Below are 13,068 nucleotides of genomic sequence, written 5' to 3' on the forward strand. Positions count from 1 at the left end.
GCATAGTAGGAATTGCATAGTAGGAATACCTAGTGTAAATTGGTGGCATGGTATCTTGGAAGGCTTCCTAGATTGATATTTGGGCAGAGACCTAAAGCATTAGCAAGGATAAAAAAAGAGAGAGGGAGGGAGGAGTGTTCATAAAGCTCCAGAAGTTGGCAGCCCTTCTGAACAGGTTCTTGAAGATATCAAAAACCTAAATATGCAGAGAAACACCAAAAATTAGTGTAACCTAATATGTATATTATGAGTAGATATAATTTGAATCAGGAAGCATCAGTCCAGTGGTATCAGGAAGGCACTCCAAAGAAGGGATGGTGAAAGCGTATTATATAGTCGGGGTCCGAGTTGGGTGGTGTCCTGAAGGTCATTGTAATTCTCCAGAAGAGCCCAATGCCTAAGGCAAAACAGTCTCTGCTAAGTTATTAGGCTGTTGTTTGACTTGAAGATGAACCCAGGAAAGCCAGGTCCTTAAAGGCTCAAGGTTCAAAAGGACACATAAGAGCAAATAGCCTGGATGGGTCACCCCACTCCATGGGCCCAGAAATCTGAATTCCAGTAGAATTAAAATAGTTTCTCAAAGAGAGTAAAGCCCTAATGCCCTAAGGCATTCTGAACATCTAGTACAGTGCCAGCCATCTTTGGAAAAACTGAGAAAATAGTGACTCAAGACAGTTTTTTGTAGAGCTTAATTCTCTCTCAGAGCCTAAGTTGAGAAAGGCAGGGAGGAGAGCATAATTCATTTGCCTTTGAGGCAGTCGATTGTTGACCATTCTTTTCTTATTTAAGCACCCGTCTTGTCTTTCCATGACACCGTCCTCTTCTGGCTGTTCTGCCTCTCTGGCAGTTTCTTGTCAGCCTACAAACTTCACCAGCTACTCTTCTACTGCTAACCCCTTAGAAGCCATTTTTCCTCTTGACTCTGTCAGACTTCTCTTCTTCCTCTGTATACTTTCCCTAGATGACTTTGTCTACACCCGTGGCTTTTTATCTTATAATTCTTATATTCTAGACCTATATATCTAACTGCCAGTTGGACGTATGTACTTCAGGTTCTTTAAATACCTCAAATTCAGCATGTGCAATCCTAAGTATATCTTCTTCCTAAACCCAAACATTTGTTGCATCCTTTATTTTCAATTTGAGGTGAGTGGTACCAGCAATTCATCAGTTACCTAACGTCAAAATTCATATAATCATTTTAGACTTCTCTGTATTCTCTATCTCACTTCTTACATCTGATCAGCAACTAAATCTCACAACTTCATGACTCCTTAATATCTCTCAAATTCATCCCCTCCTGTTTATTTCTGTTTACTCTGTTGAAACTTTCATCATTTTTCAACAGGATTAGTACACTAGCCTTCTATCTTATCTTTCTGTCTCCTGCCTGTTCTCTCTCAAATACACAATTTGAACTAACCATCACTCACATGCTTAAAATCCTTTAGTGATTCCTTGTGATTTTGAGGGTATGGTTCATCATTCCCTAGCTTGGCTCATTGTGATCTGGCTTCTGCCAACTTCTCAAACCTTATGTGTTTCCACTTCTTTCTAAGCATCCTTGGCCACAGTCATGGTGGATGAATCAGTTTCTTAAATATTGTCTGCTTTCTTGGCATTCTGTGTCTTTTGGTCATGTTATTCCTTCTTTCTGAAATACACTTCTTCCCCCTTTTTGTCAAATAAATCCATGATTCAAACTGAGCTCAGATATCTCTGTGATACCTTCCCCGCGATATACCTGCCCCAGTCTGGCACACCCCTGTACTCTGATATTCCTTTATAATAGTTCTCACACAAAACTTAGTTTAGTTCGTTTATCTACTTCCCCCATAACAGCGTCTTAATCATCCTTGTAGCCCCAAAACCAAACATGATGCCTGACGTATAGTAGGTATTCAACTAATATTCACTGAATGAACTAATGAATCAGTTGTTTTCCAATTATTTCTTAGGCCCTAGAAATTTCATTTGTTTCATTAGTGGCATCTCCAGGATAATTTTCTGAGGTGGGGTGAGGGGCACAGTTATTTGCAGGGATACAGGGTAGACAGGGCTTCCAGTCTTCCATCTCTACTTCAAGCAGAGTAGCTCTACTTTTGTCTCTTTCATACAGTGGGTTTTCAAAAAAGATTTTACTTGAAGAAAGGGATCATCTGCTTTAAATTTTTTCAATGGCTTAGAAACATTTTTTACCCAGATCCTCAGTAAGACATATCCTTTACATTGTTTACTGAAACAAAATTCATGAAATAATCCTTGCCCTTATTATGTGGCTAAGAGCTTGGCTGCTAATCAAAAGGTCAGCAGTTGAAATCCACCAGATGCTCTTTAGAAACCCTGTGGGGCAGTTCTATTCTGTCCTATAGGGTTGCTATGAGTCAGAATCAACTCGATTGGCAACAGATTTCTTGGTTTTGGTTATTACGTACAACGCCCTCAGATATTTTTTCTATTCTGTTTTTTTAAATGAAGGTCATGACCCGTTTAGTTGATTTTAAGACCTCAATTTGGAGCAGTGGGTTTTGGTATCAACTGGAACTGGGTTCACGTTCATAGTTGAAAATATTTTACTTGTCTGATCTCAGATCTTCTGTTTTTCTGTCTGTAAAATAGAGACAGCACCTATATTTCAGGGTTGTTGCTAGGATTAAATGTGATAATGCTTATAAAGGAATTAGCGCAGAGCTAGTTTTTTTTTTTTTTTAATATGTGGTAAACAATAAATGTTCTATGTGCTTTGGGGAACAGATCTACAACAGTCTGGTCAAGCTTGGACATAAAAAATTAAATATTTCAAGTTCTGTAGAATTTTTCTCACCCTCATGTTATTTAAGAGAAAAAGAAAAATAGGGAATTAATGTCACATGTTGAAATTGTTTTAGAAATAGTTAACAAATGAGACTGTAAATATCAATTCAATTTTTTTTTAATACCGTAAATAATTACAAGTGACAATAGGCTAATGGAAAATTAGATAATGGAATTAATTTAGAACTGGAGAATTTAGTAAATCAGTGCCTTTACTGGAAAAAATCAACTATTAACCTTACATAGCAGTTGTTATTAGTTGCTGTTGAGTTGGCTCAGACTCATGGCAACCCCAAGTACAACAGAATGAAATGTTGCCCAGCTCTCTGCCATCTTTATGATCGTTGGTATGCTTAAGTCCATTTTTGAAACCAGTGTGTGTTTTGAATGTCTTCCAACCTACAGGACTCATCTTCCAGCACTATATTGGACAGTTATCCTATGTGATCTGTAGGGATTTCATTGGGTAATTTTTAGAAGTGGATTGCCAGTCCTTTCTTCCTAGCCTGTCTTAGTCTGGAAACTTGGCTGAAACCTATCCACCTTAGATGACCTGCTAGTATTTGAAATACTGGTGGCATAGCTTCCAGCATCATAGCAACTCAGAAGCCATCACAGTACAACAAACTGACATAGTGGTACATAGTAGTGGGAGCACTTTTAAAAAATCTTTGAAAAGTCACTATTTGAGAAAACCAGCAACAACATAAGTATACTAAAACAAAATAAAGTAACCTTTTTTGTTCTTTACGTTATAGGTGTGTTGAAGTTGTGAAAGCTTCTCAATATGTAGAGCTAGCAAATGATCTGGAAATAAATAAAGCAGTTACATACTTGAGACAAAAGGATTTTAACCAAGTAAGTTTAAAAAAATTTTTTTAGATATGATTTCATATGTTAATTGGTCAAAACAATAAAATCAGGAACTTCCTTTCTAGAATAATGTTATATGTGATTACTCAGGGGTTAATATTTTTATTTCTGTCTTACCAACATAATTTACATTAGCTTGGTATTAATTTTTTAAATGTTTACGTGTTTGTCCTATTTTTAAAATGTGAATAATTTCAATATAAAGCATAGTTGCTAAACTACTAGCCTGTATTCTTGTCCAAAGATTGATGGAAGCTCTCAGGTTCTTTAAAATCAGGGATTATATATAGGGAGCAAGGAAGGCCAGAGCCTCAATAAGAGCCCTGATGCTTCCATCCCACTCTTTTCACCAGAGCAACTTCTCCATTAGATTTTATATATTTGGTTTATCCATTAACATTGTGTTGGAAATAAAAGACTTTCATTGCTAAACACAGTTTTTAAGCTCTAAGGGTTCTTTCAATGGTACCACTGCTACTGTGCTCACTTTGGGTGGAAGTGACCCTTCCCTGAGATATAGTTGAGACAAGACCAGATGGCTTAAACAACTTTAAAAAAAAGTGGGGGGGGGGTGACAAAAGACAATATACAGAGTAAAATTTGATATCCAAGTTTATAAGACTAATGCAACTAGAAAACTCAGTTCCTCCAAGTTTAGACCCAGAGAGCAAGGGCCAGAGAAAGCCACAGAGTTTCACCTGAGTTCAGTTCCAAGCCTGTGTTTTCAGTTTTCTCTCCTAGTTAGTATAATGGAAATGACTGACCCTTTGAAGGAGATTTTGAGGGAAACACCATTTATTCATAGAATATGAGAGTAGAATAAGGGATTCATGTAATAATTACATGACTAGTGCAATGCAGCACCACAGGGTGCTCTCGTTACATATAAGAATGTACTGCACTTAATGTTTTGGCATTTATAAAGCACTTTTCAAAGTCTCTTTATATCTGTTTTGTCATTTGATCATCACACTCTTGGTCTCTAAAAATATCACTGATAACTCTGTCACTCTGTTGTAATGCTTTTTCAGTGGAAGTGGAGTGAGACAAATTGGTCTTTATTAACTTTCTAAAGTGTTCTGTGGACCAAAAAACATTTGTGGGTGTGTATGGGTGTGTGTGAGACAGAGAGAGAGAGAAAAGTACTGTTATAGATGACAAAACAGAAAAAACCATATTTGTCGATTTTCTTTTGACATTTTATTTTTAAATTCTTTTTAGCACGATCTCACAATGCATTGCCATTGTTCATGTATTAAAACTTGTGTCCATTAAGAAATAATGGACATATTCCTTATTAAAACTCATTTAAACCAAATCTTATTGTTTGCTGCTTTCCTAGTTGTTCTCCTTCAAAATATCTTCTAGTCCCTAAGTTTTTAGTATCAGTTAGGTTTACTCATGTTTTTAAAATGCCATTTCTGCTTTCTTTTCAACATTTCTGCTTTTACTTTGTTTCTTTTGTCTGTATATTGTAAGTATGACCAGGTGAGTATAATAGAATCTTATTCGAAAGGAACACTATTAGATTAAAAAGAATTGGGTTGATCATTTTATGGAGACCATTTTATTTATAATTCAAGGTAAAAGAAAAAATTCATGCCTTCTTGTATAAGGACATAATTCTGTAGTTAATACTTCTTTGAGAAAACATGCTAAAATCTCATAGTTTTTTGTGATGATGGTATCATTTGGTACTTACCTTTGTAGTAGAGAGCTTTGCCAAAAAGCAGAAGATGGATGAAATGAAGTAGTTTGGTCTGGGAGGCTAGTGATGGCATTAGGGACACAGACTCAGAAAAGTGAAGCCAGTGGCTAGGTGGCATCAGCCAGGGAAGAAAGCCAAAGTGGAGGATGTATCTGTTTTCCTAGTGGTTTGAGGAAAAAAAAACTAAGTGTTTATGTTTTGTCATTTATAACTAAATTTAGTTTTGACACTAAGTGTATGTTTGTTATTAGTTTCATTTATAAATAAGTTGATTTATACTATTTTAGGTTTGAAAACAGGTATGTTGGTTATGCATTCATCGAACATGTAAACAACAATTATGAAAGTGGCATATTTGAAAAACAAAAATCTGAACAAAAAATACCTGAGTGTTCCTTTTGTTAAAAATACTTAGTAGCCTTTTAGAATAGTTTATGGCTTAGAAACTTAAAATATGAAATATGTTTTTATTCTGACAAGTGTTTTTAAATGAGTCTTTTAAGTTCCAAATACCTCTGATAAGTCTTTTAAGTAAAGCATTGGATTGCACTGAAGTTTATATAGTGTTTGGCTCCATAGTAACTATGTTGGGGTAAACTGTATTTGGTGTTAAATAGCTGTGAAGTTATTAATGAGCCACAAAATAGTAAATCTAAAAATTAAAAAATTCAACACATGTCCTTGGCTATAATATGAATGGCTAGTTATAAAAGGAATGATATAAACTCCTGTAGTATTCAGTGGTTTTGTTAGTTTTTTATATTCTGCTTAACAGATGTCATAAATATTAGAGAATAGCTTTCTTTCCCTCTATACTTTCCCTCAAAGAGCTTAATGGATATAAGTTATACCTACTCAAGTGCCTTATATTTTTTAAGTAACATATTTATTGTGGCACAATCTAAAAGTGAAGATAAAAAGATTTCAATTCTTATTCAAAGTGAAATGTATCTTATAAAACTTAGAAAATCAAAACAGCAATGATTTTTACCTTAATAGCTGTGCAGCTCATACAAAGAATCAATGAGGTAGCTTCTACGGAATGAGCAGTAAAACCAGAAATAATTTTTTAGATTAGTTCAGGGACCTTTTAGGTAGTTTTACTGAAGACATTTCCAAGAAAGTAAGAAAGAAAGAAAATCTCAATAGTAAAGTTTTGATGTTTAGGGCTTTCTCTTCCAGAGTTTACTTTGTAGAATTATAAACAACTACCTTAGAAACTTCTAATGGTTTTCTTTGAAGTCATCAAAAACCCTTTAATAGAAAAACAATTTGCCCATATTCTAAACAAAGTATATGGAATCTAGTGTTTTAGAATCTTTTACCCTTCGAAAATTGAGTCAGCATGCTTAGTGGTATTTCATTTGAAGTACCTCCTTAGAGTTCAAGCACTACACAGTGCACAGACACAATTTGCCCAGTATTTTGAGTAGTAGTAGAGGTTGACAACCATTATAAAACCTAACCAGGACTTATGCTTCGATACAGCTGCTTTCTAGGAGCAGGAAGCACCAAGAAGTGGAATATTTTCTGTTCAATAAATATATTTTAAAGGAAAGAAACTCCATTTCCTTTTCTCTACACTTTTTCCCCATGACATTACTTGGTAATTTCTAAGTGGAGTACTAGCACCTTTCATGCAGGTGTCTGCCCACCATTTCACATTTCCTGTTTGGTTAGGATTATCTCAGACTTGCTAAGTGGTTTTACAACTGACTGTTCTTCTAGGCACCAGTCCTCTGTTCAACTGTATCTAATCTGCTGGTAAACCCATCTTTTATGTTCTTAATTTCAGTTACTGTATTTTTTAGTTCTGGAATTTCTAAATGAAATTCTCATCTTGTCGTCTGTTTTTCTTGAATATACTGATCCACTACCCTTGTGCTCTTCTCCAGTCTTAGACTCCAGACACACTGAACTTTTCCCGAATTATAAGCTTGCCTGTGAACATTGTGCATGCTATTTCCTTTATCTAGAATGTTCTTTTATTATTCTGACAGATAAACTCCTGTTTGTCTTTTAAGGCATACATTTGAAATGTTCTCTTCTCAGGAAGCATTCCTTGACTTTCTCTGGAATAGTTACTTTCTCCTATGTTTTTATAGCACTTTTTGAACACTATTATAATTTTTTATAACCCCTCTGCTTTATTTATCTCATTTGAGTACCTGTTAATAGTAGAAGTAATAATAATAATACCTAAAATTTACTGCCCCCACGTGTCTGTCAATTTGTCGTACTGTAGGGGTTTGTGTGTTGTTGTGATGCTGGAAGCTATGCCACCGGTATTAGATACCGGCAGGGTCACCCATGGAGGACAGGTTTCAGCTGACCTTCCAGACTAAGACAGACTAGGAAGAAGGACCCGGCAGTCTACTTCTGAAAAGCATTAGCCAGTGAAAACCTTATGAATAGCAGTGGAACATTGTTTGATATACTGCTGGAAGATGAGCCCCCCAGGTTAGAAGGCACTCAAAAGATGACTGGGGAAGAGCTGCCTCCTCAAAGTACGGTCGACCTTAATGACGTGGGTGGAGTAAAGCTTTCGGGACCTTCATTTGCTCATGTGGCACGACTGAATGAGAAGAAACAGCTGCAAATATCCATTAATAATCGGAACCTGGAATGTAGGAAGTATGAATCTAGGAAAATTGGAAATCGTCAAAAATGAAATGGAACATATAAACATCGGTATCCTAGGAATTAGTGAGCTGAAATGGACTGGTATTGGCCATTCTGAATCGGACAATCATATAGTCTACTATGTTGGGAATGACAACTCGAAGAAGAATGGTGTTGCATTCATCGTGAAAAAGAATGTTTCAAGATCTATCCTGAAGTACAACTCTGTCACTGATAGGATAATATCCATACGCCTACAAGGAAGACCAATAATCATAGACCTTCCATATGGAGAGGAAGATACAGCGATACAAAGAAATACAGTTAGTTATAAATTTAGAAAAATAAGGGTAGATAATAAGGTAACCACAAAGGAGACAAACCATCCTACTCATCAAAATAAAATACAAGGGAAAAATACAGACTCAGCAGAAACAAAATCAACAACAACAAATATGAGGAAAGGACAATATATGAAGAAAACCTGCTCAGCACATGAAATCAAATGGGAAAAAGAAGCTGTCAACACACAAAAAAACATATCAAAATGATAACACTAAATTCATACCTATCCATAATTACCCTGAGTGTAAATGGATTAAATGCACCAATAAAAAGACAGAGAGTGGCAGAATGGATTAAAAAACAAGATCCGTCTATATGCTGCCTACAAGAGACACACCTTCGACTTAGAGATACAAACAAACTAATACGCAAAGGATGGAAAAAAAAAATATCAAGCAACAATCAAAAAAGATCAGAAGTGGCAATATTAATTTCTGACGAAATAGACTTTAAAGTTAAATCCATCACAAAGGATAAGGAAGGACACTATATAATGATTAAAGGAACAATACACCAAGAAGATATAACCATATTAAATATTTATGCACCCAATGACAGGGCTGCAAGACACATAAAACAAAGTCTATCAGCACTGAAAAGTGAGATACACAGCTCCACAGTAATAATAGGAGACTTCAACACACCACTTTCGATGAATGACAGGACATCCAGAAAGAAGCTCAATAAAGACACGGAAGATCTAAATGCCACAGTCAACAAACTTGGCCACGTAGACATATACACAACACTCCCCCGCAACAGCACCCAACTATTTTTTTTTCTAGTGCACATGGAAAATTCTCTAGAACAGACCACATATTAGGTTATACATCAAGACTTAGCAGAATCCAAAACATTGAAATATTACAAAGCATCTTCTCTGACCATAAGGCCATAAAAGTGGAAATCAATAACAGGAAAAGCAGAAAAAAGTAATCAAACACTTGGAAACTGAACAATACCCTGCTCAAAAAAGACTGGATTATAGAAGACATTAAGGATGGAATAAAGAAATTCACAGCATCCAATGAGAATGAAAATACTTCCTATCAGAACCTTTGGGACACAACAAAAACGGTGCTCCGAGGCCAATTTATATCAATAAATGAACACATCCAAAAAGAAGAAAGGGCCAAAATCAAAGAACTATCCCTACAACTTGAACAAATACAAGGAGAGCAACAAAAGAAACGTACAGGCACCAGAAGAAAACAAATAATAAAAATTAGAGCTGAACTAAATGAAATACAAAACAGAAAAACTATTGAAAGAATTAACAAGACCAAAAGCTGGTTTTTTGAAAAACTCAACAAAATTGATAAATCATTGGCCAAAATGACAAAAGAAAAACAGGAGACGAAGCAAATAACCCGAATAAGAAATGAGAGGGGCGATATTACAACAGACCCAACTGAAATTAAAAGAATCATATCAGATTACTATGAAAAACTATACTCAAATAAATTTGAAAACCTAGAAAAAATGGATGAATTCCTAGGAACACACTAACTACCTAAACTAACAGAAACAGAAGTAGAACAACTAAATAGACCCATAACAAAAGAAGAAATTGAAAAACAAACAAACAGAGGTAGAACAACTAAATAGGCCCATAACAAAACAAGAAATTGAAAAGGTAATCAAAAAACTCCCAAAAACAAAAAGCCCTGGTCCGGACGGCTTCACTGCAGAGTTCTACCAAACTTTCACAGAAGAGTTAACACCACTACTACTAAACGTATTTCAGAGCGTAGAAAAGGATGGAATACTACCAAATTCATTCTATGAAGCCACCATCCCTGATGCCAAAACCAGGTAAACATACCACCAGAAAAGAAAATTATAGACCTATATCCCTCATGAATGTAGATGCAAAAACCCTCAACAAAATGCTAGCCAATAGAATTCAACAACATATCAAAAAAATAATTCACCATGAGCAAGTGGGATTCATACCAGGTGTGCAGGAATGGTTCAACATTAGAAAAACAATCAATGTAATCCATCACATAAATAAAACAAAAGACAAGAATCACATGATTCTATCAATTGATGCAGAAAAGGCATTTCACAAAGTACAGGACTTGTTCATGATAAAAACTCTCAGCAAAATAGGAATAGAAGGAAAATTTCTCAACATAATAAAGGGCATTTATACAAAGCCAACAGCCAACATCACCCTAAATGGAGAGAGCCTGAAAACATTCCCATTGAGATCGGGAACCAGACAAGGATGCCCTTTATCACCACTCTTATTCAACATTGTGCTGGAAGTCCTATCTAGAGCAGTTAGGCTAGATAAAGAAATAAAGGGCATCCAGATTGGCAAGAAAGAAGTAAAAGTATCTGTATTTGCAGATGACATGATCTTATACACAGAAAACCCTAGGGAATCCTCCAGAAAACTACTGAAACTAATAGAAGAGTTCAGCAGAGTATTGGAATACAAGATCAACATACAAAAATCAGTTGGATTCCTCTACACCAACAAAAAGAACATCGAAGAGGAAATCACCAAATCAATGCCATTTACAGTAACCCCAAGAAGATAAAATACTTAGGAATAAATCTTACCAGAGATGTAAAAGACTTATACAAAGAAAACTACACTACACTTCTGCAAGAAACCAAGAGACTTAACATAAGTGGAAGAACATACCTTGCTTGTGGATAGGAAGACTTAACATTATAAAAATGTCTATTGTACCAAAAGCGATCTACACATTTAATGCAATTCTGATCCAAATCCCAAGGACATTCTTTAATGAGATAGAGAAACAAATCACAGATTTCACATGGAAGGGAAAGAGGCCCCAGATAAATAAAGCTTTACTGAAAAAGAAGAACAAAGTAGGAGGCCTTACTTTACCTGATTTTAGAACCTGATTTTAGAACCTGTTATACCGCCACAGTAGTCAAAACAGCCTGGTACTGGTACAACAACAGATACATGGACCAATGGAACAGAATTGAGAATACAGACATAAATCCATGCACATAAGAGCAGTTGATGTTTGACAAAGGCCGCAAAACAGTTCAATGGGGAAAAGACATTCTTTTTAACAAAAGGTGCTAGCATAACTGATTATCCATCTGCAAAAAAATGAAACAAGACCCATACCTCACTCCATGCACAAAAACTAACTCAAAATGGATGAAAGACCTAAATATCAAATCTAAAACGATAAAGATCATGGAAGAAAAAATAGGGACAACATTAAGAGCAGTAATACATGGCATAAATAGTATAGAAAACATCATAAAGAACGTAGAAGAAAAGCTAGATAACTGGGAGCTCCTAAAAATCAAACACCTATGCTTATCCAAAGACTTCACCAAAAGAGGAAAAAGACTACCTACAGACTGGGAAAAAGTTTTTAGCTATAACATTTCTAATCAGCACCTGATCTGTAAAATCTACAGGATTCTGCAGAAACTCAACTGCAAAAAGACAAAACAATTAAAAAATGGGCAAAAGATATGAATAGACACGTCACTAAAGAAGACATTCAGGTAGCTAACAGATATATGAGGAAATGTTCATAATCATTAGCCATTAGAGAAATGCAGATCAAAACTACAATGAGATTTCATCTCACTCCAACAAGGCTGGCATTAATCCAAAAAACACAAAATAATAAATGTTGGAGAGGCTGTGGAGAGATTGGAACACTTCTGCACTGCTGGTGGGAATGTCAAATGGTACAGCCACTTCGGAAATCGATTTGGCACTTCCTTAAAAAGCTAGAAATAGAATTACCGTACTATCCAGCAATCCCACTCCTTAGAATATATTCTAGAGAAATAAGAGCCTTTACACGAACAGATATATGCACACCCATGTTTATTGCAGCACTGTTTACAATAGGAAAAAGATGGAAGCAACCAAGGTGCCCATCAGTGGATGCATGGATAAATAAATTACGGTATGTTCACAAAATGGAATACTACGCATTGATAAAGAACAGTGAGGAATCTGTGCAACATTTCATAATATGGAGGAACCTGGAAGGCATTATGCTCAGTGAAATTAGTCAATTGCAAAAGAACAAATATTGTATAAGACCACTATGATAAGAACTTTAGAAATAGTTTAAACTGAGAAGAAAACATTCTTTTGTGGTTGGGGGGGCGAGGGAGGAAGGGTGGGAGAGGGTTATTCACTACTTAAATAGTAGATAACTACTTTAGGTGAAGGGAAAGACAGCATACAGTACAGGGGAGGTCAGCACAATTGGACTAAACCAAAAGCAGAGAAGTTTCCTGAATAAACTGAATGCTTCGAAGGCCAGCATAGCAGGGGCAGGGGTCTGGGGACCATGGTTTCAGGGGACATCTAAGTCAATTGGCATAATAAAATCTATTAACAAAGCATTCTGCATCATACTTTGAAGAGTGGCGTCTGGGTTCTTAAACGATAGCAAGCAGCCACCTAAGATGCATCGATTGGGTCCACCTGGGTCAACAGAGAAGGAAGAACACCAAGAACACAAGGTGATTACGAGCCCAAGAGACAGAAAGGGCCACATGAACCAGCCTCCTGAGACCAGAAGCACTAGATGGTGCCCGGCTACAACCGATGACTTCCCTGACAGGGAACACAACAGAGAACCCCTGAGGGAGCAGGAGAGCAGTGGGATGCAGACCCCACATTCTCATAAAACCAGACTTAATGGTCTGACTGAGACTGGAAGGACCCTGGTGGT

General features: G+C 36.2%; 1 protein-coding gene across 6 annotated transcripts in view; it reads left to right on the plus strand.

The window, feature by feature from the left end:
• IFT88 (intraflagellar transport 88) overlaps nucleotides 1-13,068 on the plus strand; it is a 240,607-nt gene that overhangs the window by 129,813 nt on the left and 97,726 nt on the right. For all 6 annotated transcript variants that reach the window (XM_049867325.1, XM_049867329.1, XM_049867328.1 and 3 more), the window contains one exon: nucleotides 3,573-3,672. In XM_049867325.1, coding sequence (XP_049723282.1) covers nucleotides 3,573-3,672 — 100 coding nt within the window. The remainder of the gene's footprint in view (nucleotides 1-3,572; nucleotides 3,673-13,068) is intronic.

Source organism: Elephas maximus, chromosome 23 (assembly GCF_024166365.1).
Source record: "Elephas maximus indicus isolate mEleMax1 chromosome 23, mEleMax1 primary haplotype, whole genome shotgun sequence".
In the NCBI taxonomy this organism is placed as follows: domain Eukaryota; kingdom Metazoa; phylum Chordata; class Mammalia; order Proboscidea; family Elephantidae; genus Elephas; species Elephas maximus.